At 42.9% G+C, this 27,989-nt stretch overlaps 1 protein-coding gene across 5 annotated transcripts in view; it reads right to left on the bottom strand.

The window, feature by feature from the left end:
• The window catches only part of DENND5B (DENN domain containing 5B), a 117,915-nt gene that overhangs the window by 36,766 nt on the left and 53,160 nt on the right, over positions 1-27,989 (bottom strand). For 4 of the 5 annotated variants that reach the window (XR_013938712.1, XM_080553230.1, XM_080553228.1 and 1 more), the window contains 5 exons: positions 24,819-25,485; positions 13,044-13,231; positions 9,400-9,936; positions 7,784-8,015; positions 5,741-5,891 (listed from right to left, as the gene is read on the bottom strand). Coding sequence is in view for 4 of the 5 variants with exons in the window: in XM_080553230.1 (XP_080409356.1) it covers positions 5,741-5,891; positions 7,784-8,015; positions 9,400-9,936; positions 13,044-13,231; positions 24,819-25,485 (1,775 nt within the window). In the remaining variant the exon portion in view is untranslated. Of the gene's footprint in view, positions 1-5,740; positions 5,892-6,864; positions 6,952-7,783; positions 8,016-9,399; positions 9,937-13,043; positions 13,232-24,818; positions 25,486-27,989 lie in introns of all 5 variants that reach the window. The other variant, XM_080553231.1, reaches the window with a different exon arrangement.

The following is a 27,989-nucleotide window of genomic DNA, read 5'->3' as shown; positions in this document are numbered from 1 at the left end:
CAAAGAGAGAGGTGGAAGGAAATGAATGCACTTGTCTACAGGACAGAACCTAAATCTCCTCATAGAGATCATCTCCTGAGGCAGACTGCTATTTAGGTCTGCAAATCATTGCAATGCACCTTTTACATACATACAGGAATTATCTGACCGTGTTTCCGTATTCATAACTTAGCACACAGATGTACCATGCCTCCAACAACCCTAAAAGCAGGCACGCAGTCTGCAGGCATTAAACACAAACTGCACGTGTAACCTGCTCAGGCTAAGGAGCAGTTCGTGTGGGACTACACAGAGATTGCACGTCAAACCCATGTTGGACCAAACAAATTAAAAGGAAGGTCATATTTCCCTGCGAACTTCAATTCTGCATAGTTATTATAAAATGATATATTAACTGAAATAAGTTAATTGCCCTTTTACTGCCTTGCACTGGTTGAGCCAAGGATCAGCACGCAGAAGGCTCACTCATCCAGTTCCAAGTTCCCATAACATGAAATTCGTATTTCAGAAAATGTTTTAAAGCATTTATTGTCGAAGTCAGTCACATTATATTCTCAAAAATGAATGTATTTTGTATGTATGTAACACGAAGGGTTAACATTTCCATTGCACCTGTCAGTGGTTTGCTCTGTTACATTACCTAATGTTATTGTAAGCACTTGTTTCAGATTTTCATACTTAAAAGGTGAGCTTTCACTAAGCACGAAGTTTAAATAACATCAGTGTTGTGTGTGGATGGCTCAGTGCTGACTCATGTCTTACTCAGATGCAGTGCAGAGATGTTACTCTCTACCACTTCAAAGTGCAATTATCTGGCTTGATTTAAGAAACAAAAAAACTTCAGTGAAGCCTGCCAGCCTTAAAACAGCACCCAACATGTCAGGAGGTAGAAAAAGCACATATAGTAAGAAGTACTCAATAGAGGAGAGACAGGTCATTTGTCACACAAAAAATAAATTGGTTAAAGCCAGAATGAACTCTATCATCATATACAGATTCAATAAAAGGATACTGCTTTGCATAACATAAATCATATTTTCTTTAAAAACGTTAGCCACATTAACTTTACTGAATAAGCAAGCAGTAGTTCTATTTAAAAATTAGGAAAACTACTGGGCGAATAAAAGCTGGGCAGCTCCCAGCACAAAGGCAGTGGTGGTGATGGAGGCCACAAGGCTGTGCTCACACAAGTTGCACCATAACCTGGATCACAAAGATGAACCAATCTTGTACATTCTCAATGCATAATTTTTACAAATAAATACTGACATAGTGATGAGGTCAGCAAAATGCAGCACAGGAACAAAAACCTGCAGAAAGCAAGGGAATATTTTTGAAATCTGCTTTACAGGTAAGAAGAATGTATCACTTAGCTAAACCCCGAGGTTAGGAGGCAAACTACAGAGGGATCTGTGCTGGAAGACTTGCACTGTGCTCTCTTCTGAGGGTGACTGCAGGTAACGCAGGACACAGAGGACAGACAAAAGCACCAAGTTCACAGGATGCCAGAACACGGATGAAAGGACTCAGAAGAGAGAAGTGGCCAGAAAAGGGGAAATGCACAGGTCAGGAAAGAAAGAAAGTGTGAAAGCAGGGCATAGATAAAGAATGTGGAAAAGAAACAGAGCTAAATGAAGAGGAAGGTTAAAAAATGATAATCTAAGCCTTTTTGTAAGTGTGTAACAAAGCAAAACCTTCCCTCAAAAGATAAAAAATAAATAAATAAAAAACAGTTGCTATTGTGGATAGCACTACAAATTGCCAGAGTGCTAATATATTCCCATGCTTGATGTGCAATCAGTGTTTTCCTCTGCAAAATTTAATCTCATTTATCAAGCTTCTTAGTACAAATTAAGTTACAAGGTAATCAATTAGATTGAAAACACAGCTTGCTTCATTGTTCTAATTCTGCACTGTAAGCATATTCACCATCATTTAACAATTAGCTAATCACAAACCATGAAGTGTTTATGTAGCTTGCCTTTTTGTCATTCAAATTCCTTTCCTGAATTGTTGCAAAATGTATCAGCCAGTGGAATCCCAGATAAAATTTCAAAAGCCTGGCAGAAAAAATACATGGGAAAGAAGAGGGGAATATGCAGAAATCACAATGTGGTGCTGGTGTTTGACAAAGGAAAGGACAATTCTGGAAACTGATGCTTTTTTCCAGGCTGGTAGACACACTGCCTAAGTGGCTGCAGCCCGTTTCCTCCTGGGACACTTTCTAGGAGGACTTCTGCAGAAACCACTGTTTTAGGAGGTTACAGCAGCGTGGACAGGACATTTTTGAACTCATAGAAAGCTGCAGCTGCTGCCTGCAGATTCAGAAAGTTTTCCTATGAAGTGGGGGTTGTATCAAAGGGGATGAGTGCTGAGAGTATCCCAAGCAGGACACTGCTGCCTGATGTGAAAGGGGACAGAATTGTGCTTTGTGGTTGGATTTTTTTCCCCTTAATTGCTGTTGGTGGGATGAATTGCTCTTTTCCTTATATAAAAATATATTTATTTTTATTTAGACAAATATTTGGACACAATAGTTACCATGTTTTGCTTAAGTTTACGTCTACATATTCTGCAGTTAAAGTCTTTCCGTGTTCTGGCAGTTTTGATCAAAAAGATGATTAGGGTATTTACTGTATTTACTATAATTACTGTATTTCTGAGAGCCTATTCTTCAAATATATGGAGTTTTGTTGATGGTGGAGGTTTCTTTTTAACCTTACTGAAAAGAAATGAAAAATTAAATTTGGAGTTACTGTCAGGGAGGTTTTGCTTAGCCGAGCAAGTCAATATTCCCTGACCACCCCGGGGGAGAAGGTACAGACCAGCCCCGAAGACACCAAGCAGGCACCTGCAGCTTGAATGAGCTGGCCAGAAGAGGAGCTCATGTGAAAGGGGCTGTCTTCCCAACTTACACTGAGCAAGCAGATGAGCAAAAGCAGCAAGAAGTGTAATGCTGGCTAGGGCCAGAGCAGCACAGGTCCACCCCCCTGTCCAGCCTCCTAAAGGACATCTTGGGGGGAGAGGGAGGAAGCAGCAGAGTGACAGAAGTAGGGCAAAGCAGGCTGCTGAGCATGGCTGCAGGCTGACAGATGAAACATTATTAGACTTCGCTTTATGACAGACCTTGGTGTTTTAACACTTATACATGGTAATGTGACCAACGCTCGTTCCCAGCTGCGTTTAGGTGGAAGTGATCCAACGTGACTGTCAGCCCTTCCTCCGTCCCCAAGACCTGCTTGCCGTGGCCAGCAAGCAAGAGCCAGACACCTCCTCTTCCAAACACAATTTCCGCCTGTCCAAGCAACATGGTTGTCTGGGATCACACAAAGGACCTAGGACTAAACAAACTAAAAATATTCGTTCTTTGCATTATATTCCTGACCTAGATATAATACGATACTTATAACAGCCCCGTGACTGTGACAGAGGTACCTTCGCCGCTCTGTCTCAGCACAGGAAGAGAATAGCTAGCAAATATTATGAGCTCTGGTTATATGTTTGTTAGCTTATTTGTCCATAAAGGGAAACAATAAAAAACTGATTGCTAGCCAGCGAGGACAGGTTTCCATTAAAATAGCTTTGAAGTGGTTTATTTGCTACTGTCCAAGAACAACTGAGTGGAGCATGGGAATGATTTTTCTCTCCTGAAAATACACTTTCTTACAACGTTCAGGACAAAATTCACTATATAAAATTGAAGTCTCCAAAATTATTTCTGATCTACATATTAATTAATATCTTTTGCATTAATTTCATCAACACATGAGCATGTGTACACACACACACTACATCCGAAGTGCCTGAGAATGAAGCTGAAATGTTCTCCTCCCACATGCCCATACTCAAAGGCTAAGGCTTGTGTGCAAATATAACATATCTCCAATAAGCATATACTGGGAAATTCAAATTAATTTTGGAAGGCTACAGTTCAATCGATTTTGTGGTCAAAAGAATTATACTGTATTTGCAGAGAGCATGAAAAGGCTATCTATTGTATCTGTGGGTGTAAATTCAGCAGAATCACATGTCTCAAATGGGAGAGAAAGAAAGTCCTCTCAGCTGCTCACATAAAATGCCAGGAATCAAAAAGATTAAACAGATGGTCTTGAGATTTTCCAATTACAAACCTTTTTGGCAATATACAACTGGAGGAATTCCAAACATTTGTCACTTTGACATCACTTCGCAGTAAGTAATGGGATTTTTGTATTTACAAATTCTGAAACATGCTGCAATTTGAGGACCAGAACCAGGTAAATCAAAAATTATCACTCAAGGAGTTAAAGCCACATTTTAGAATAGGCACAAATCTAATAGAAGTATCTTAAAAGGCACAAAGAAAACTGTTTTCGGTTTAATGCTTATTCACAGAATCAGTAAGATTCTGTGACAGAGCCTGAACATACGAGTAACTTGGAGCAGGCTGAGCCTGCTCACGCTGTTGCTGACACCATAGAACTGAAACTTGGTGTAAGAATAAAAGACAGACTGCTAAACACATCTTCCAGAAGTTGAAGAAATCCTCAGTTTCTCAAGGAAGCATTACCTTTAAACTTCCATCTTTGCTTGCAAGATGACTACAAAGAACTTTGAAATAAGCATTCCTCCTTTTATTTTTTTGGGTGTTAACTCAAAAACTAATTGCAATTCTTTAAACATTCAGTGCTTACGGATATCTTATTTTAACATTTGCAAGTGTTTTGCATAGTAGGTGATTAAAATAGGATTAGCTAGCACTGGGGGGTACAAAAGATGTATAAATAGAATTGAGTGGGCACCTCACAGAGGATCTTAGAGCAGCGTGTGTGCATGTCATTTTCTGAAGAAGAGCTAGCTTTCAAAACTTGGACTCTCACTGTGCTCTGCCTTGACCTACTACTGAAACTGGAAGTTAGGGTCTGAGCTAGTCATTTTGCAAACAGTAATCATTGATGCACAAATAATTCCATTTTTTTAAGGAAGAAGGGGAAATAATCTCTTTCTGGGCTTGGGGGGAAGGAAAAATGTAACTTACAGCACTTACTCCACATTATATTGATATAGAAATCATGTTAATTTCTTGCTACAGGTTCTCATTTTACATTAGGCAAATTAACTACATAATGATATGCTCAATTCCACAGCTATAGGTACCCCTACCTTCATATCAAAGCACAGCACGGAGCCTGACTGGAATCAGAAGAGTCACCAAAAAAAGAACCACATACTCTCCAGCCTCACTGGATTGTTGTTCCAGGTTACTCCAACCTGGAAACTGAAAATGCTACAAAAATCTTTGGGGCATATAATAATAGTTAAAGGAAAGAGAGGAACAGAGAGGGCACTAATTCCCTTCTGCATGGTGACGTGGAGGCTTCAGTATCAGAATTTATTTCAGAATCTGAATTTTGGCTTGGGTTTCCAAATTATCCTATTTAGTGCAAACCAGAAAACTAATTTTAAATTTATTATGACAATGATAAAACTAAAAATATGTATGAGGAAACATGGTACTCACCACTAGAACAGAAAGTAGTACAGAGAAACCTTCACAAAACTAGAACTAATACTTTCCAGTGTAACCCAAACTATGGCTATAACTTCAGAATTACCTGGTAGAAACCAGAAAAGGAAAGAGTTGCTCTGGTTTCTTTACACTGGCCAGAAACCATCCAAAACTGAGACCGGTGTCCATTGATGTGGACCTTTCATAAGAAAAACCTACTTTCAATTCCAGAAAATAAAAAAATATGCTTACTTGTTGTTGGTAGGTCCCGTTGCTAAGACATCTGATTGCAACTTTGGGAAAAACCCTTGTTCGTATTTCCCTTGACCAATCTTCATATCGAGTAAATGCGGGTGGATGGCTGTGTGATCAATCTTCATCAGCCGCTGCTCGATGGACTGGGCTGCAAGTTATACCCACAAGTCAGCAACCCCGTCAGCGAGCTACATGTGCTACAACAAGCAGTCATGCTCTGATCCCGAGTAAGTCTCTAAGAAGTTAAAAATTCATCTTACTCCCTGAAATCCAACACTTAAGGGAGAAAACACCTGTGCTGTTATTTTGTTATTTGGGGTTATCTGGACACGAGTAGTGCTTGGACAAACAGGTTAGCTGTTAGGCAAGCTGGTACTTGAGGGAGCTGGGGGACACGGTGGGTTACAAGCTGACAAGGGCAGTGCGAGCTTCCCCTGCAGCTCGGTGTTTGGCCTCAGCGCTCCTTCTGTCGAGATGCCTGGGGCTGGCTGGGGCTGGAGCAGCCCCCTGTGAGGGCTGGGCACTTTGCTTTGCCCCAGAGACATTTCCTTGGGCAGATGCAGCAGGGCGATCCCCGAGTTTTGCAGATGTTTGGCGCCTGTGTGATCCTCCTGCTGAGGGTGGATGTGCTACTACTGGCTGACAGGCTGTCAAAAACCACGGGTAGCCAGCAAGGCCTTGAGGGCAACAAGCAGACATCTGGACGTGGCAGAGGCTACGACAAGAGTGGAGAGGGCTCCCTAAAAACCCCGGTGCCACTGAGACCGGTGGAGTTTGGTCATGATGTGACACGAGGGTTTCACCTCCGCTCTCTAGCAGAACACAAATGAAACCTGTCACCCTCTCACCACTGAGTCAGACGTGCTGCGAGCCAAAGGGGAGAGGGGGCGGTGGGGCAAGAGCAGCATTTAATTAACAACTTCAGTATGCAACTCCAGTATTTTTTTCCCCCTAAAAAAAAAAAAAATCCCTTTGGAGGTTTTATTTTGGAGATAATGGCTGGGTAGTGTGGGGACAGATGGTTTGAAGGGTTCTGAAAATAGTGGGTTAAACAAACAAGTGCTGGAGTGGTGCTGGGCCCATGTGTGTGAGTGGCAAATATGAAATAAAGTTGGCATTACTATCAGTTTGCTGCTTTTCAAGACACAGAAAATGAGGTTCCGGTGCCACAATATCTACCAAAACTAGACGTTGAATAGACAGGCGACCTGTAAATTAGAATTGTTTTTAAACAGAAATAGTTAACCAGATATAGGAATTCTTTCTATTTGTCACACTTGTAACAAGCAAAATGCTCTCAAGCAATTAGAAAACTAAAAACAACAACAAAAAAAACCACAAGAAATGTGCTTGCCTCAGTTCATTAATTTGTGTCCCAACGAATTGAAGAGTGTAATTTCCCTATATTACTTGGAAATTAAATAAGTACTTGCACAGTAAGAAACTCAAATGTAATTTGAAAATACGTCCCGTGACTATAGTGAAAAAAACATCCTGATCCGGAGCACACAGCGTGTTGTTTGCTAACACTGCACATCTCCTGCTGGAGCTACCAAATGTGCCACATAGGATTACGTCCCCACTGTCCCCCACAGCTCTGGCCAAATGGTGTGAGCCCAAACCCCTTCCTTTTTACAGGAAGGGGGAGATGAGGTGAGTGGCCCAGGCACTGGGGCTCAGCTCCTCGGTGTGGCTGATGCTGGTCCCACCAGCGCAGCGAGGGGAGGTTCTGCTGGTGGTGGGACAGGAGCTGCCTGGAAGGGGATGCAGTGAGTTTCCGCATGCATCCCAGGTTTTAGCTTGTTTTTTTTTTTTTTTTTTTACAAATGGGTGAGCTCAGAGGTAAAGTAGAGGCTCCTGATATTTACAGCTCGTAAAAGACCACTGAAGTTTTTGCCTAAGGAACCACGGACACTGCAGAGTGCTGCGCAGGTAGCTCAGGCTTCCTCACTGGTTGCAGCACTCCCATGACTGAGGACCTGTATCTCTTTGTGGCTGACATTGTACTTCTGAATATTTTATTAGCCCATCCGAACGTACCTGCTTCCTTCAGAGTGCTGCATTTCTGATAGTTGGATGTCCGCAGTGCAGGGGCCCTTACATTATACAGCCTTATTTTCTCAATTCGGGAGTCAAAAACTCTCAGGAAAGGGTCCTTCTCTTCCCACTGGGAGATTATCTTGTTGTCTATGAAGGTTGCAAACATCTGTGTTTCGATGAAGTGCGACAGGAATGGGAGGTAAGGCTCAGGTTGGTCCGAGAGGAAGGAAGCCTGAAATACAGAGCAGGGCGTTAGTGCCACGCTCCCGCTGTCCTCTGACATGACGAGCCGTCCTACAGCAGAAAACTGATGCAGCAGCCACCAGGAAGGCTTGGACAAGGCTTTGCCACCACAAAAACACCCCTCAGAGAGGATGGGATCCAGCTACAGAGGGGTATGGCTCATGGGTCACCTCTCTGGTCACAACTGTGAGAAATAAGGAGCTTGGGAGGCTTTGTGACAGCTTGCGTAAGGGGAACATGGAGCTGCTGAAGCACAACCTGCACTGCCATGTGTTTCAAAGCAGTCTAGGGGCTACTGCCTGCAGGCACAAGCTGTGTGTAACCTGTGCGTGCCCTTGTGGGACCTCTGGTCCACACACCCCTGCTTGGGACCAGGTCTCTTACTGAGGTGTCATATTTATTTAGGGGTGCACAACACTCTTCAGCTGATATTCCTCAGTGAAGTTAAGCAGGGCAATTGCTCTTGAAATTCCAATTAAATTGAGCATGTGCTTAAATCTCTAACTGAGCTTTGAAAACCCTCACCTTAAAAGCCCATTTTATTGTGTAAGTACTAGCAGAGACTGCATAAACAAACCCTGACTTCTGAAAGCCGCTACTGTTCAACACCTAAGTACAAACAAAAACAATAAAAGGCATGGTAGTGATTTTTTTTGTTTTTGTGTGTGTGATAAAAAACCGACTGAAATCAATATTTAGCCTGTTCTTTACTATTTATCCCTCTGACATTCTCCTCAGAGTAGGACTTTTATCTATAAAAGCTGATGGTTAAGAGCGTTATCTACTTTGAAAAGTCATTCAGAAATAATAATTGTGCAAGCTTCCAAACATTTCTCATTCCTCTTGCTAACCTACACTCTACTTATTTCCCCATTTCTAATCTAAGCTTCCTATTCACTCTTGTGTACACACTACAATGGAGCCATAACAGTACTCTTCTGACATAATGACGTGATAACCTTCTACGGAACAAGACTACATGTTAACAAAAAGCATTACTGTGAGATTAGGAAACAAAAAACATGAAAAAGTGGATTCGCTTTTTGTCTTGTGTGTGCACCTCTCCTCTCAGAAAAGAAAAGAAAAAAAGTCACTTTCCGTTGCTGCCCTTCCAGAAAACCCTCAGGAAAGCCCCCAGTCAGGCAGGCAGCAGTCTGTTTACAGGGCTGGTACATGCCAGGACAGCTCTGAGTGGCTCAGCAGATCCACACGATTTACTTTGCCAGATGACCTGGCCCTGTGTAATCAAAATGGCAGATTCTGAAGAAAGGGAGGATTAAAGAGTACCTAGGCTACATATACATGACACAGATATTCACCCCCACCTCCTAGAGCACTTTTAGGTGGAAAAATAAATACAGAGCTATCTTTACTTTGTCGAAGTTCTGCATTTGTTCCCTGTTTGTCAGCCACGATTCCAGATCGGGGGCAGCCTGAATGACGAACGCCTCGTAGTCTGCAAACATTTGCGTAAAGCGGTTGGCAAACACCTCCCGGAGCTGCACGTTCAGTTTGTAGTCCCTCAGCTCCACCTCTTCACACTGCAATTTCACATCCTTCTCTTTTTCCACCAGGGGAGCCGTGATGGTCATCTTCTCCATCGTCACGCCCGTTCTCTTGGCGAGAGCTTGCAGGCGAGCAATGGTTTCATTGCCTTTCAGCAGCTCGTACATATTGAGGGCATTGCTGGGGATGTTCCCGTTCTTTTTGTCATTCACCAAGTCACTAAGGACCAGGTTCTTGAGTTTGGTGGCGCTGTCGCTGCAGTGCAGATTGCCCTCCGGTGGGATCCCAAACTGCAGGAGGACCTCGGAGATCTCCTGGATAAACTCCAGCTTGTTGGGGAACTGGGGGAATTCCTCTGGCAGTTCAATGAAATGGTTGTCAATGTCCACAAAGCACAAGTTTGCCTGGAAGATGAAGAAAAGTTTCAAAATGGACACTCAGCATTGAGGGGGCTACTGTGCTAAGTAGCCCTATTTTCCCAGAATATTTCCAGACAAAAGGATAAGAGCACACATTTGCAAGAGACTTACTTAAGTATGGCTTCAGTAATGCTGAGGGCCAATTTAATACATTAGTGAAGCCTCCCCAGTTCGTTCTTCTGGGACTTGCAGATCCTAAATTTTCTGTTGCAAAGCCTTGATATCCCCTCCCAGCATAGCCGGGGAGGCAGCAGCAAGTGAGATGTGCAGCACCCCTTCTCAGCCCCTGTAAACACTAGCTGCGTAAATCACCACATCCCCAGGCTGCGTTTTATTTTACCAGGGGCATCTGTAGTTGTGCAACCAACGAACAAAGATTTCACTCAGAAAGATGACGCAGGGGCAAAGCTCAAAAGAGGGTCCCATGAAAATCCGTTGTGATCATGCCTGAGCATACCTTGTCCACAGGAGACCAAGCCCTGTTTCCCCACTTTCCCCGTTCCCCTGCTTCTGTCTTTTCATCTTGGAAGCTGATTTGCCTGAGATACAGATTGCTCTCAGACAGCTTTTCTGTGCAAGGAGATGGATCTCAGCCCAGAAGATTAAAGCTAAGCGGAGACATGAATCTAGCAGAGCAGATACTAGCAGTCAATGGGGTGAGGGAAGCACCCTACATAAAAATTAATTACATTGCAAGTGCACCCTCAGGAATAATAGTAGAGTGAAAAACAGTAACTGGTGTTCTGAACTGTGGCTTACATCTGAAATTCAGTGAGTGTACCATGCTGAATAAAATCTTAAAAGAGGCCAGATTCTCAAGGTGCTGAGCTCTAAAGGGTTTCACCCTGGCATTAAGCTGAATACACCACAGGGCAGCAGGAGCAGGTCTGTGTTAGTCTGACTCGGCCACTGCCACAGCTCCTCCAGCTTCTCTAAGGCATGTTGACTGCTCTTTGCTTCTCACAAAATGCTGCAGACTAAGGGTATTAGTAGCCATTTGGTAGAAGTACCCCTCAGCTTACTTTTTCATTGTAACTTGGACTGCATTTCTTCATACAAAACAACTTGCTTTAGCTAACTGTGTAGCTATTAAAGAGTTATGGATGCGTTGGTATGGTTTCTTAGCTCAGGGACTGCCTTCTTATCTATCAATATTTCATTTCAAAGGCTTTTTAATTTCAGCTCTGCATATCATTTGCAAAATTTGAAAAATGAGATTTGGATTCAGAACACCCTTAGGGAATTGGTCTCACTTCTCTCTTCAAAAACATCCGATGATTAAAGTTAATGCAGAGGGATTAGTAACCTTAAGACAGCATGATGGCCAGTTGTTAGAATTTTTATCTCTAATGTACAAATGGTTTATATTTAGACCAAAAGCTTGACAAGGCAGCCCCTGGCCTGAACAATAAAGGAATGCTAAAGCGAACAGTGCTTCCTCCATGCTTGCATGTTGAAGGACATTATTTTATTTTTTTGGTTGTCTAGAGAAATTTGAGATTCAAGATCTTCCCAGTTCAATGCCCCCTCTTTCCCTCTCCTACAGTTATGGGACTTGTGGTGCCTCTAAATGCTGGGCTGTTATTTTTTACCCAATTGTTAAACATTTTAACAGGGTGTTTTTTCACTCCCACAATTACTGTTCCCTCATTGGAAATATTCAATTTGATATTCCAGTGACACTGCAAACCCATCACATTAAAATTTTAATTTAATGAAAATGACAGCTTAATCTGCTAACTAAAAGCATATGACTAATAACTTTAAGAAAAACACCACAGTAATTATGTAACATTAATATGGTTTTACTGAAAAGCATTATTAGATAACAGCTTCATTTCCACACCAGTGCAAATTTCATGTGATTGGGCCATTGTATCCAAGAGGTAAGATTTGATTTGCAATGCTACCTGCTACCTAAGCTCAGAACCAGTCACCTCCACCTAGCACCTGAAATAAATCTATATTAAAAACCACATTATCCTTGCCCTGTGTTTATCCCTCCACTTCCACATATAATCTCTCCTTCTTGCACGTTCTCCTCCACTGCTGCTCCCACTGCCCGCTCAGTAAGAGCGCCTGTTTGCAAGCCTCTGCCCCCTGGAGAGGTCCCTGCATGGACAGCAGGTGCTGTGGTGCCACAGCTGTTCTTATGAAAACACCCATTTTAAGGAGAAACCCAAGTTAAAATACCCAACTTGCTCAAGAGATGGGCCCTAAAGCAGTCACATTAAGGAAGCAGAGCAGACTAGCAATATCCCGAAGATTTGGCAGTGTGGAAAGTGATCAGTGGCCAGATGAAAACAAGAAGTTTCAAACGCTGTGGTCAAATTCCACATAGGAAAAATCTCTATTTCACTCTCTACCACTGGTGACCTCAACACTGAGAGTCAGTGGATGACCTCTCCTTCCTTATTTTCTCTGGGGAAAGAGTGATAGACAGGGAAAAGTCCTCATGTCCCATTGCACATGGGACAGGCAATCTTCAGTGCAAAAGACCACCACTGGAGTGAATTTCTAAGTGGTTCACAGGCCATATATTAATGCAGCTCTGGCTGATTTGAGGCCAGGGTGCTGGTCTAGTGGTAGACCTCGACCTAGACAGGATGCAGGTCTTTACTTGTGGGTGTGATGAGGCTGGCAGGATGAGGCACGCTTCTCATCGGGCAACAGGGCGACAAGGACAATTTTAAACCATCTAGCTACTGTACCTGAGATCCAGTTTCATAAAGACCATCCCCAAATTAAATGCTCCTTAGCCCTCTGCAACAGGACCGTGACACTGACAAAGAGTAACAAAACATGCTGAAGCCTGTGATGTAGGAAAAGCAGAGAAACTTTAAGTATCACAGCATGTAGTAGAAGAACTTAGAAGTGAGTGCAACTAGCTACACTTGCTAAATTCAGAAGTACAGGGAGGACTGCAGAGACTTCTCCTGCTACTTCTCCCCTGCTGGAAAACAGAGTATCTGTGGAAACAGTTTTCATGGTGCCAGAGACACCTCCTAGCACAGCATGTCATTTTCCAGCAGGGATTCACACCAATGCCAGTAATGTGCTTTAGAGGAACAGCACCAAGGGCAGACGCTTACCTCCTGAGGCAGCTCCAGCTTGGAGCGGTCGGTTCCCTCCTTGGACTGCAGCCCCATCAGGTAGGGAACAGGAGCATCCAGAAAATGCAGGAGGGAGGCGGGAAGGATGGGGACATACACGTGCTGCCACTGAAATGGGAACAGCAGCGTTGTGATCCCCTCTGCCACCGTCATTAGGCGCTGGTAATCTACATGGGGAGAGAACAGGAGAGACATTGAATTACCTTCCTGTGTTTCACTTCTAGAATCTGGTTCACCAGGACAGCAGTGACAACACAAATCAGAAACAGTGTTCCATGGTAAGATGCTTTTTTGAAAATAAGACAGTATTTAAATGCCAAAAGCATTACTTAATTCATCAAAACTCATTACCCCCATGAAGAAATTGCTGAGCATAAATATTCATATCTTATCTAGATCTATTCCATCATTAAATTCATTTATTAAAAAGATACCAAAAATTATCTCTAAAGTACAGGATAATAATATTCTGATTCTATGAAAAGCATACATTTTTTTACAAGGCAAAAAGAGAATAAAGGAAGTGAACTTCAAAGAAACATTGTGGTGAGGTTTTCTCACTTGCTTCCTGTCTGTTTATGTTAAAGTCACTACTACTTCTAAGGCTGAGTGTATTTTCCAAGAGACTCACCTTGCTTACACACTAGCAGAAGTTCATAGTGCCCAAGTATAAAAAAAGGACTGTTTTAAAATAAAATCCAAAGAGAAGCCTAATGGAGATTCAGTTCTTAAAATAGTCTGTATAGTTAGCATTTTTATATTTCATTGTTTTCCTAGATTTCTATTTAATTCACTAGTTTATTGCTTCATAATATTGTGGTTCAAGTAAACATATTGTGCATTACCTTTTAAACTGAAATTTAATTTGATCCAGCTGAGCCACAAAAATATTTCATATTTCAGATTTTGGATAAGAGCAAATTATTTTTCAAATAAACAGCTTGTAAGCTGTTAAAGACTGCGAAACCAGGTGATTTCTTCTGTATTATAGCTGCTGCTGCATTTATGGCAGCTCCCCCTAAATTTTTAAGGGCAAAAAAGTACTTAACACCTAGCTCCTTAGGAGCGTTAACTTATTGTGAAGAAGCAGCGTATCTCATTTAACGTCAGTGGCTGAAGACAAGAACACGTTTTAAGGTGACTTCTGGATTGTACGAGGTGCCCTGCACAGCCTAGAGGGGAGTTATTTGGCCCCCCAAGAAGGGGCCATTCTGGGGCTCTGTGACTTCGGCTGCTCTTCGCTATTCACAGAGAACCGTTCCCCTCGGCCCCAGCGCACAGGCACGTCACCAGCCGTTGGCAGACGTGACCGAAGGGACGTCTCCACTAGGGCTGCCTACAGCAGCAGGTCTCAGTGACAGCCATCATGTTCTCACCAGCTTTGGCTTCAGCAAGTAAAAGATTTCCACTCTCACCAAGGCCAGGCGCAGACCCTAGGTAAGACTCAGGTTGTTTCCCACCTCTCCTAGTCCCTGTGCCCCACTCTGTGAAGTGACAGAGATATGTAGGAACACTCTGGCTTTGCCTCAGGCAAGAAGCCTGTTTTCCTGTAGGCCTACTACTGCTTTTTGTGCGGATGGGATCCCAGCCTGGCTCCTCCTGCTCCTGAACAAGCCAGCCTGACATCCTGGCAGACATCAGTGACAGCCAAAGTGCTGTCATCTGACACTGCTCGGCTTTTAGGAGGTCACTGGGAAGATGCACTTGAATAAATATGTAAATTAAAACAACAAATTGCATAACCCTTTCTCATTCTTGCTAGCACCTCTCTGTGGAAAACCTGCCTCAATCTACAGGAGGTCAGCTGGCAGGGCAAAAACATTTTTCATCTTGTCCTGCTAATACCTAGTCACTCAATCTTCAAACTGATTTTCCTACATACAAGTCAGTCTCAAGGTTACACCTCAAAACCACTCCTAACTACACATCAGCCATTTATGAATCTCTCCCTTCGAAATGGTATGCAATTATACATGTCTATTGGCTGCCTTGTTAAGGAACGTTTATACAAAATCAACTTACAGAATCTACTGGTGAAGCTTGGGCATCAAAGGAATGAAGATATTATGTAAACACTTCAAACTCCACAAGCTTTAAAAGTTAAAAAAAAACAAAACACAAAAACAAATACAGAAAATAGCATATCTTAGTATGCACAAGATGACTTCAAAGGCTGTTCTGATCTACATGGCCATGTGAAAGGACAGATCTTCATGGCAGGGTTGCAAGCATTTTTTTTCTGAATAAGGGCATTCAACTCTGGAAATGCATGCTCACTTTTTTTTTTTTTTAAATAGTACTGACAATATTTAACATGTTCACTAGCGCAAGTTTTGTAACTGATTTACTATGAGGAAAGTTGTTTTTGAAAAAAAAAAAGATGACAAAATTATTAGGCTAATTGTTACCATTTAGCAATGCTTGTTAGTGATTAGTGGAGACAAAAACAATTACATACCCAGCAACTTTCACTGAAGAGAAGGAAATTCCCAGAAAAAATAATGATTTAAGAAAGAAAGAAAAAAAGTAAATGGTTCTGTTGATATTTGTTTAATGAAGTAAGAACTTTGTGCCTATTTTCAAGCCTGAACAAGATTAGGCACCTACTCTTAAGCTTCCCTGTAAAGCACAAGGTCTTTTTTGACAGAAATGCTTGCACCTGTCAGCATTTGAGAGAAGCTTGTGTGTTTACCGAGGGCAACCTGGAAACAAGGGATTCACCCATTTCCCCAAACCAGAGACAGAAAAAGGAGGGCAGAACAGAAGAAAAGGAAGGAGGGAAAGTATGAAAGTGGGAGGAAAAATAAGGGTATGTATAAATGGTGTATGTTTGTGTCAAGGGAATACTTTCCTGATCCTATCCTACTGCCATGATCAGACTTCGATAGCAATCTCCAACTGCAAGCCAAGTTTTGCTTGTGACTGATGAATGAGAGCCCAGGTAGGAAAGCTATTCTCTGATCCTGCTCCAGTCTTTGGAGCTACAACAGGGGATTAGATAGCATTCGCCAGCATAGGGAAGTGTGTTTGGAGAAGCTCGTTTGTCAAGCAGAGTGTGCACACAACAGCCCTGTTCCCCATCCATCTATTTGACATCAGGAAACATCCACAAAAGATACAAAAACTAAAAACACTGTCTGGGTGTTACCCACTAAAGGTCACAAACTCAGCGATGAAAGGCTCAAATCAAGGCAACTTCCTTGAGATGTGAGAAAAAAAATCCTTCCTCTTCCTCTCCTACTTCCATTGCTATTTCTCTCTTCCTTGCAGCTTTCATCTCTCCCTGCTCCCAGAGTGACAACAGCGTATACCATGGGACTGATTTTGCTTGGTGGCTATACCTGCTTCCCTCGCCCTGCCTTCTTGGGATACTTTCTCCAGCACAGGGAACACCAGCAAGCACAATGCCTACAGCAAGTTCTTCATGTTCAGAGTTAAATCTCTAATTTATAAACAGGATGTCTTCCAACAGAAACTGCTCAAGGAGGATAATCCCAGGGCAAAGCGGCCCCTGTGGCATCTATTGCAAGTGCTGCCTCTGAACAGCCGCTCAGCTGGATTTGGCACGGGTCTGTCTCTCACACTTAACCTTCCTCCCTAAGTGAAGAAGAGGGCAACAGAGCTGAGTTCAAAGAGCCTGGATTCAACCCCTTCCTCTGGCAGCATCTGCCAGGGGCCCTCGGCCAAGTCTCTGCATCTCACTTCCCTGTGCAGGAAAAGTAACTGCGTTGCAGGCCCGCTCCACCACGGGCCGGCAGCTCTGCTGTGCGAGTGCCACGCTACAGCCACGCTTTATGAAGTTGTGGAAATACTCACCGGGATGACGGGACACAGTTTGGTGCTTAAAGTGCAGACCTTGAAAGACTCCTGTGCCATTACGGATCACTGTTTTGTGCTAGGGATGGAAATGGTTTCAGCTTTTGAACATCAACTCACACTAAATGTTTTCTGACAAAGGGCAAAATTTGGCAAATATTTTGGTCTTGTTGCTAATTCTTTGTAACATAATTAACAGGACAGCAACCAAGCAGAATGATATTACAACAGATACTGTGCACACAGAAATATCCGTCCCAAAGAGCTTACAGTCCAAACACAAGCAGCAACTGAGAAAACAAAACAAAAGTAATCCTGCTCCTTTTGTTTTACAGATTGGGTATAGAAATGCTGAGATGCTAACCAATTCACAAAGCTCAACATAACAATTGCTTTTCCCACTGTACAAAGAAATCTGGTATCTCAAAATCCTTCCCATGCTGCAGCAAAGCAAAACAAATATTCTTTGAGAAGGGAAAGAGACATCAATGCTACCCTAGTTCAGAACAGCAGACACCTCCCTGGTTCAGGTGCTTCCTCCAAAACAGGTTCAAATCTTTAGTCATAAACAGAAGAGATTTCCACCTGGGGCCTTCTCAGCAAATGCCCAACCACAGGATTTTTGATTATAAAGCATGTGCAAGAGCGCTCGCACTCATGCAAACCAGAACCTGTATTCTTGCTGTCATTAGTACTCCGTTATTTTAGTTTCATTTCATCTGCCTGCCTGATGAAAAAACAATTTGGTAGCTTTCCACCTATCTGTTGCAGTCACCGTCCAGAGGTGACATAGAAAGCCTACAGCATAGCTGGAGCCTCAGCCTGGATTTTCTAAATCCAATGCAATGCTTTAAAAAAAAACAAAACCAAAACAAACAAACAAAAACAAACAAAAAACCCACAAACAAGCAAAAAACAAACCACCATGCTTCCTCCTCCTTTTCATTTTACATCGTTTTTTTGGTATATAATTTGCAAGTACTTGGAAATATTTGAAAGGATGGGTTACCTGGACACTACTTCCTTTTCTCTACAGGTTTTTGAACATACAAGTCTAACTGTGACTCTGCAAATCCGTGTGATCATGCGTATCCTGGAAGATGATAGTCCAAACACCCATGAAGAGTGCCTTACCGAAAGGAAAAAAACAAAGCTGGTGGGAGGTGTCCCTGCCCATGGCAGGGGGTGGGACTCGATGGTTTTTCAGGTCCCTTCCAACCCAAACCATTCTGTGACTCTATGATTAATAGCTTTTCCATACACTACCTCTTCAGTCAAAGTATTATAAGTAATTATAAGTAATTGCAATTCAACGGTTACTTTTTGTAATGAAATGTGGATTAGCTGACTGAGGTACACTGGAGAAACCGGGAAATAGAAATGAATATCTTGCTTTGAGCTCCGAGCATAAGGCAGGACCAATGCACAACATCCCCGCCACCAATCGTGAGACCTGCCTGGTGGCTTGCTGCCCTCAGATCTGTGAGGCTTACATATAGCACACTGCAGATGAAAAGGAAATCTGAAATTCACATCTGAGATAAAAATTGTTTATGAAAGCAAAGTTTTTCAAACCAGAGCTCAATAGATCCTTGGGAGCAACGCTACAAGCCTCACAGACTTCAAAGCGCCCTGGAAGCTTCCATCTCAGACCTGACTTGTGCACTGGCAGCAGGAATGAGCGACAAGTCAGGCTGGGTGACTTTCAGGAGATGTCACATTGGCTTCAGGAGGTATTTATTCACCAAAGGAAGCACCGTGCAGCAGTGCTGCCTTCAGGGAACGTCGGCAGGCCGCAGACGCGGGGCTGTAACCAGCAGAGTCCCAGGGAAGGGACCTGGGGCCTATTGGTGCCTCTCATCCCAGGCAGGCGGGGGTGACACGGTACACGAGTTACAAGATAAAAGCAGAGCAGCAATTTATGCAAATTTGAAAACACATATTTTCTTAAACAAGATGATGCAGGCAAGTCTGCATCTAATTGCCTAAACTAAGAATTAGCCTCTCAGACTGCGGGTCAGCTCTGCCCTGAGGGGGAACAACCTGAGGCCAACATTTGCCGAGGCCAACTCTTCCCATTTTTCCCTCGCTGGCAAGAACTTAATGGGAAAACAATCACCTCCACTTCAACAAACTTCCCTTTATACCACTTATCTGTGTCAGAACCAGCCATCAGTGGTTTAGCATAAATTTGTTTATGCTTAAGAGCCACGTTAAAAGAATTAATTCATAAAAAAACTTGAATCAGCTTCGGTTACTGGCACAGTCAAGCCTCCAAAAGTGGGACAAAATGTAATGGGAAATATTAAGATCAAATTTAATAAGTGGCCAGGTGATGGAGTGTGTGTGTGTGCAATGATAAAGGCAGCCACCAATCTTCCTCTGCACTTTGTTATTAACACGAACAAGAGTGGGGCTGCAGTACAGACCTGTACTAGCTGGCTCACCTTGTTTCCAGCTGCTTTAAAAATCTTGACTTTTCAGGCAGCATTGAATTCACTAAAAAAAATGAGTTGAAATTGAAAAATGCTTTTGACTTTTCACTGAGGGTAAAAACCAAGAGGGTATTTAGTTCTTTGGATTCAATTACTCATCTCCTTTCTGGGGCAGCAAGCACTGCAGTTTCCCATGACTGTGGTGCTGTTGAGGCCCTAAATATGGACCATAACCTATCCTTTTTTCCCCACGTAAATTGTTTAGCATTAGATCTGCAATGGGTTTCACTATGTTTTGATGAATACCAGTGTGGAGTGCAACTACTTAAATTAGGAACAGTGGAGAACAAAGATTTTCTGCACAATTATTTGGTGTAACAATGCTTTAACAAGCAAACACATCATGCATGTATTCATTTCAAAAAGTCTCTCCCAAAACAGACTTCATTAGAATGATCTTTCAGACACAATCTTTTTCTAGGGCACGACTATATAGAAGCATATATATAAGCCATTTGTATTATAATTCCTAAGATTAAAAAAAGTAATGCAAAGAATGCTTCAATATTTGAGGAGCAATTACTCAAACCCTTTGAAAAACAACTTGGGAAATGCTCAAAATTATTATGACTAGAACAGGCTAAGCTGTAAGAAGTTTATCTTTGTCTCATCCATGTTCCCTCTCGTGTTTAAATCCCTAGAAAGGCAGGCATAAAGAACAGATTGCCGAGGTTTTCGCAGAGCCTGCGATTTAATTCATCTCTCTCCAGCAGACATCTCATGCCAGTAGCATTTTGTTACCGATCCTTGGGAAACTGGAGCAGCTATCACCGAGTGTTATTAACTTGGACACTGCTGGAAGCCTGGACGTTCACAATACCATTACATCGCCACAGTCGCATGGGAAAGCTGTGCTCTGAATGAAATAAAGGGTACTTGCAAGAGTATTAATTTCTAAGATTGAATAAACTAAAATAAAACTACAACAGCAATTCTGTTCCATAAATGTCTGTAAGCCCCAAGCTTATACAATATTAACTGTGTGCTACACCATGTGCCTTGTTTAGTGATAAGTATGACTCTTTGTATCAGCTTTTCCCATTTTATTGAGAGTCTTGAGGTCTCTTGAAAGTCATAGGAATACATCATAATCCAAGCTTTAAGTTTTAGAGGATGAGGTTTATAGGACTGCAATACAAAGACTGCACCCTGAAGAACTGTGGGGAAGAATATCTAATCCCTCCCCTTGGTTTTTAAAGGCCTGGTGTTAAAATCTGCGACTATTTAATCTTAAAACTATTTTCCATATCCAAGTAGCTGTAGCCTGAAGCCAAAGGCGTTCTGCTCCCAGGGCATTCAGGTACAGTTCCCTGCATTACCTGTGCAGGCTAAATCCAGCACTTCCAGACATTTGTTACATCTACCTACCAAAAATGACTTTGATTAAGCCCCTGGAACTCCACGCTGTCTCCAGGAGAAGTAAGGACCCGTTTTTTCAGTCCTGCCATTGAGGCGACAGGCACAGGCCTCTGCTAATTACCAGCTGTCCTCTCTTTGTTCGAGTTTTGCCCTAACACTGCCACAGCCCAGCCTGCTGTTCGCAAGCTGCACAGACATTTCACTTCTTCAGACTGAAACACTTGGGCCGTAGTGGCTTTAGCTCTAGAAGGACACAATCATCCACGCCAGCAGTTCCCAAACTGAGGTTTGTAAAGCCTCAGCAAGAGCTCTGCAGCACCCGACTGCTTCAAAGTTTAAACCACAAGCCCGAGACAAATTGAGGATTAAGGTAGTTGCCTGCAGTCCAGAAAGTCTGGGAACCAAGGAGCTTAAGAGAATGAGCCCATCATTCCCTAATGGTAATCTCTCCACCCCTCTGCTCGACTGCCACAGCTGCAAAGAGAAGTTACAGCTCGCTGCAATCCCTTCTTTTGCCCAAGGGATGGGATCCAGGTCATATACCCATAAAATACCACAACCAGAGCAACTAGGTACCAAAAGCTGACTGCAGCAGCCATGGTACAAATAGCTACCAATTGGTCCTGTCCCCACTGCAGAGCTGAGTTGCACGCTGTCATATTGTGCAGGGAATGTGTCCAGGGCAAGCTGGGGAAAGTCATCCAACACCCTCACCTCCTCATTTAGTTGGATGCCTTTGTTCAGGCTGCTGGAAGCAGTATTCCTCAGCTACATGGTTAAAAATAAACTTTTTCATCATTAACTCCTAATTCACTAGGGAAAAAAACAAACAAACAAAAAAACAACAAAACAACAAAAACCACTCCAGAGAAGCCAGTACCCTTTCCAAGTTACCTTCCTGCTGGCCCTTTGCTGCTGTTACCACCAGCTCTGTCAGCAGACAGGGGCACCTCTGCTTCACCACCACCCTCTCCACAGGCTGCCCGTTGCCCATGCCTGCTTATAAAGCCTGGAGTTAAAGCCACCAGAGCTTGGAGCTTTGGCCATTTGCTCCCAGTATCTGCAGTTCTCATAGCTCTCTCTTTCCTGGCCTTGAAATGTAATCAGCCTTTAGAAGGCAGATGTTTAGTGAGGAGTTTAAGGGTCTCAGCAGACAGCCAGCCGGCTTATTCTACAGTCAGGGCTGCATAACAATTTACATTCGCACTCAACTTTCTAAAAAATAGTCTTTATTCTTTAAAAAAAGAACACATTTCTTGGCAAGCTTGAATGAAAAGCTTCCTTCCAACAGGGCTAAGGGAACTACAAAAAAGTCATTTTACTTTTTCCACACATGTTGTTAGCAGCTCCCTCACTGAAATAGCTTGCTGAGCTGAAGCAGGCTTTGGGCCACTGCTCTGATGTCTTGAGTGTTGTACTGCAGCACTTCAGTGAACTCTGACTTTGGGTTAATAATGCTGTCTTGCTTGAAATCGCACCCTGTGGACACACGACCATCTTCTACCTATCTTTTGTTCAATTTGGGAAGGCTGCAGCAAGGCCCAGACCACTGGCAACACAGCCCAGCAAGTCCATCCTTTTTAAAGCAGAAAGGGAAAGGAGGCCAAATTTGCAATTTTATCTCACTCATTATTTTGGAACGAGAGATGCAGAAGCCAAAAACTTCTTCTCATCTTTTGCCTTGAAAGAACTTGGGGTTGAGAAAGCGTTTCTCCCTGATGCACCTGAAAGCTTAGAGAATAGATTTCAGTAATATCTAGGCTAGTTATATCACAAAAAGGAAGCGCTGTTTTGCTTTCTCTTTCAAGAATGACATTTAAACGAAGTTGCAGCGCATGAGCCAAGCACTCAGCTATCAGGCTATGCCAAAACTGCAGCTTTGCACTTGACCTCCACTCCGCATTCCTCACCTCTGGGAACCAGCATTACAACACTATTTACATAATCACAGTGTTTCCCTAATACAACTCCCTGTCTGCTTTTCCCCGTGCTCCATCAAGATGTGTCTGTATTGGATAGGGAGGTAAAGGTCGTGTCAAGGATAGCTCTCGGCTTGCCAGTAGAGGGAGAGGATAAAAGATCCAGATTTTGGAGGGTGGAGAGGATTAATGCTCGCTATCTCATTTACCCTTTAAAAAATAAAACAACAACAACAAAACAATCCCCAGTGAAAACAAAAACAAGTAAATCCTTACATTATACCAAATGATTGGAAGACAACAACACCTATTTATCTAACATCAGGTGGCACTTTGAAAATTGAGTCAAAAATATTTAGTGGATATTCTGTATCTGTCTCAAGGACTATTACAAACGTACTGCATACTCAGCTGCTATCCACCTGCACAGAATATTACTTAAACACAATCTGATAAACCACATTTTTTTTTTTTGGCTCATACTACTAGCTTACAATAAAAACTTCCAGCTTTCAGTGAGTCCACGACCAAGGACCTGGGTGGGAATGATGAGCAGGGATGGGGAGGCATTTCAGAAGTGCAGCTGTTTAATATCGAACCCCGTTGTCAGGTAGCAGAGGCAGCACAAATCAAACAGAGGAAGAAAGGGGTAAGCATCCACGCACAGAAGCAGAAGGGAGGGGAGAAGCAGCCTAATCAAAACTAACAGCAGGATTTCTGCTCGCACTTCAAACTGAGAGCAGCTAAAGCCCTTCATTTCTGGTTCTTGAAAGCAAACCCCTGGAGTCTGCGTGGAGAAGTGCTCCACAAAGAACTGACAACCCTTTGAATTCAGCCACTTGCAGCAGAACTATCCTCCTTCCACCTCCCCCAACATTTTTCCATTCTCAGTCCTTTATTCACTGGTATTACTATTACACGCTTACTGACCTTTTCATTTATATGACAAACCCGAGCGTTCACTTTTGGAGCCTGAGGTTCATTATCCATACTTATTTTAGGCAACTACCCATCCTACATTCTTTTCAATTTCAAGCTCTCTGGTTCTTGAGATGTTGCTTGAATCATATCTCTTGAGAAGTCTACGTATTCAGCATCTTTTCTCCTTTTTGTTTGAAATTATGCATACCTCTTGGCTTCATATTGCTCATCTTAGTCGGACCAAACACTCCTCCTCTCCCCAGCCAAACTTTTTTCCCTGTAGCACGTTTTACTATTTTAGCATCACAGAAGCGACTTGGGAACCCAAATAATTTGGGCAGGCATCCAGTAAAACTTAGAGGAACCTCTAAAAAGCCTGGACAACCCCTTGAAAGTCATCAGGAAACTGGAAGTTGCTTTGTTACACACTCTGGTGCATTGCAACAGTCACAACACATATCTTTTAGCTCTTGGGCCAGACTCAAAACCACCATACAGGAAACAGTAATAAGGGGGTAAAACCTCAGAGCATGCCCAGCACTAACTAAGGCTTCCCAAAACTTGTAGTAGAGTATCACAGAAAGAAAAGCCAGATTTTCCAAAGCTTGCTGGCATATTTCAGTGTGGACAGGCTTTCTGCAAGCAACTTCTGCCAGCACAGCTATCCTGTAGTCTTAAGTGTCTTGAAAAGAAGCACCAGCACCCTTGTCAGAAAGTATTTCCAGCAGGACTGTGAAGGGATGCCTCTATCTCCACTCAGTTCCAACCCAGCATTAAAACTTGAGCCTCTAAGTTCTAAAAAACTATCAGTGCTTAAACTAGAACGTACCCCATCACACGGGGGAAAAAGAAAAGCTCACCAAATTTCCATATGCTGCTAAAAGTTCAAAACGAAAGCAGCACGAGTGTTTTCTGCAAGATGTATTGCTTTCTGATGGTATTTTTGCAGAAGATAGGATTAGTTTCATGCTGTCTTGCAGAGTGATCAAGGGCTATGTAAGGATGATAATTAAATGAATTCTGTTGCTAGCTGTCACAAGTGATAAATACGATGCATAATTAAACAAGCGGCACCTAGACTGCCTGGAGGAAACAATTATTTAGTGCTTTCATTAGTGCTTTCATTTCTCTCACATTTTTTTTCATTATGTACTTGTGTTTAACAAATCTGCTGAAAACGAGCAGCTTCATATTAACTCTTGTGGTGGGGGCAGACCCACATGTGTCACCGGACGAGTGCCCACCTTGCGAGTACAGGAGGATCTGCATCTCCAGCAGCACACAGGTGAAAACCTGGACCAGGTTCTCCAGACCCAGCAGCTCGAAGACCTCCCGCAGCGGGTAGTCGGAGAGCGGCAGCTCGTTGGGCCCAGGTCGCTGGCAAATGATGGGCTCGTAAACCCCATAAAACTTCAGCGACCTGCCCGGGGGCGGCAGGGGCACCTCGTACAGGATGTTGTGGATGTAGCTCTCCAGGGGCAGTGGTGGTGGCTGCTGGGAGGTAACTGCCTTGTAGAGCTGGACCAGGAACTTCTTGCAGGCTTGCATGAAGGGCAGAGGGGTGATGAGACATATGCATTTGGAGACGTACAGCGTGTCCCTGCTGATGTCGTAGGAGTTGTACCGCTGGAGCTTGGCGAGGGAAGTGGCGTCACCCTCGTCGATGCTGCTGGCCAGGGAGTCCATGCTGCAGGAGGACGAGGCGCAGACGCTGCTGTATTGCTCCGCGTTGTGCATCTGGTACAGCGTCTGCATGGCTGTGCAGATCTGCTTGCTTGTGACCTCCTCGTAGAACGTGAGCACAAACCCGTACGTACGAGAGCCATCTTCTCTGGTGATTATGAACGAATGCAGCTGCGGATCTCTGTTATCGGCCTGCGTTCTGAAAGACAGCCCTTTGGGCATACACAGCTGAGGAAAAAAGAAAAGAAACAAATAAAGTTATCTAAGCTACAATTTTATTTTGTTACTTTTGCTTTATGGGTACGTTCTTGTTTTCCATTGCATCAAAACAAGCTGTTTGTCATTAAACATAATCCTTCTGAAAAAAACATCTATGAAAAAAAATTTGATTTATCATTCAGCAAAATATTTTGCAGTGATTGTAATACTGATGGGTGTTTCTTTGAGACATAGCCTTGGTGATAACTTGAGGCATTTTTCCAGGCATTCCTCAGGAATTCTATCAGCCATCTAATACAAAATAACATGTATCCAGCAAAACACGTTTGTGCATCAGCATGAAACTCCTCATGTTCTGACCAAACCAGTGTGATTACAAACAAAGAATAAAAGCTTCCTTTGTATCTTCCATCTGAAGGAAAGAAAAAAAAAAAAGGCGATAGGGAGACCCTTCAAAGTGCTCCTGCTGTTCCAAAATGTGACACTAGTAGACAAATATCACAAAGGCTCTGAACTTCCACTCAACTGAGTGCCTCCCCTAATGTCTTATCCTGACCAGGAGTGATTTCTTCTGATGGCAGAAAAGGTCAAGAGAAGTAATAACGTGTGTTCTACCACATCCCACCCTGAACTTCACCAGTGCACCTTGCACAGACCACTCAACAGCTGATAAAGCTGCTACCAGCCCTGCTGGCATTCAGACAGGTGTTCCAGACCCACTTCACAGCGTGCTAGCAAACCCTTTAAGTCACCTAGGACAGATCCCATGTATTGTTCTAAAAGGTAATGTAAAGGGTAATAAGTGGCCTGGGGTTGGTAGAAAGATTTAATTCAATTGATGGCTCTGCTGACATAAGCCATGTAATTGCACCTTGAACCGTTTTTAACAACATCCACATTTTCATACAAAAAGCTTATAGTTTTTACTGAGGCGTTAACAGCAGTACCAAAATCCTTCAATAAAGAAGTAAAAAACCTTTGTTTTACACTTTATTTATTCTGCACAATAAATATCTCAACTCCATTTTTTGGCAGACTTGCTTAATAAAATTCTATTTCTAGAACGTGGACTTCCAGCAGTGTCTATAGCCTTATCAAATCTGATCAGTCTGAAATCACAGGTTTTGATCTCAGCTCAAATTTTCTTCGCTTTACAAAAAGAATAAATTCTTGGGTAAGCAAATTATATGTACTGGTGCATTCCGGAAAGGATAAGCACCAAGAAGCTTCACACTAACTGAAACAATTTCAGAAGGCTGTGTTAAATAAATTTCCTCTGAGTCTTACATATTATTCCTTCCTCCCTTATATGCCCATTGCATGCTCACAAAGTGACCCATCTACTAAGTTTCCACCATAGCCCAGCATGTGCAGAATATCAATATTTTAAAGCCCCTGCCTGCGAACCCTCGCAAAGAGACTGCTGGGTTCGACCTCGAACAAGGCATGGGAAAAGGTAGAGGAAAAAACAAGATGGGAGAGCACTGAGGCAGGGAAATGACCAAGAGCCTCTTCCGCTGCAAAGATCAAAGGGAAGGGCCAATGATCATTTTTCAGCGATGCAGCGAGCTTCATGTTTGCAGCTAATGCATGAAAACTTTCATCTTAGTGCCTTGGTCATCAATGACTCCATCAAGTCTTGTGTTTGCCACATGCACCACAGGGGAGCGTTAGGGAAAAGCAGCTTTGGAGGTGCTGGGGGTTTGAAAGCTCTGTGTCCTGGTAAAGCTGGCTGACGGGTACTAAAAAGGCAGTCAGTCGTCTTTACTGCATCTGTGTACAACCACAGAAAACTATCCAAGATTACTGATCAAAGGATAAGATCTTGGTTTTCAGAGCACTTTACTATTTACAAGAATATTTAAACATATCTACCAGTGGGAAAATGTGGAATTAAATCATACTTGCAATAAGGCTTATAATCAACACGGTTTGTAAAAACAAAAGGAAGCTGCACAAAGCAGGACAAAAAGACATCAATTAATCAATACCCCCATCTCTACAAGTGATGAGGAGATGCTTTTTTTTTTTTTTTTCCCCAAACACAGGTGCAGGACACACACACTGCCATCCCTCCCTCCTGTCAGCCATCACCAGATTCAGATGTTTCTAAACCAAAGGCTCCCCCTGGTCCACTGCCATCAGCATGGGTTCACATCGTCTCTGTTAGATCCTCTATGTCACATTTTGAGCCCCTCTATATTTTTCACTCTCACAATGTGCTGTGGCAGTGAGTATTGCATCTAGCCTGTGTGTGGGTGAGGGATGCTTTTCTTTTTAAAACCTGCTCCTTCAAATTATGCCGAGTAATCTTTAATTGTTCTATTTCAGTACATGAAATTCTAAACGGACAATGCTTCCTTGGACTCCAGGAATATATGCAATTATTTACATACCTTGATGAACCAGAGGACTAAAATTGGGAGTATTATTTCCTAAAAAAATCACTTTCCTTCTGTACAGAGACATTCAGCTTGGTATGACAGATGACTTGCAGAATGGCCACAGAAGAT

The sequence above is a fragment of the Anser brachyrhynchus genome, assembly GCF_964034855.1.
Source record: "Anser brachyrhynchus genome assembly, chromosome: 1".
In the NCBI taxonomy this organism is placed as follows: domain Eukaryota; kingdom Metazoa; phylum Chordata; class Aves; order Anseriformes; family Anatidae; genus Anser; species Anser brachyrhynchus.
The sequence above is the reverse complement of the archived record's forward strand: the minus strand, read 5'-3'. Positions and strand labels throughout refer to the sequence as shown.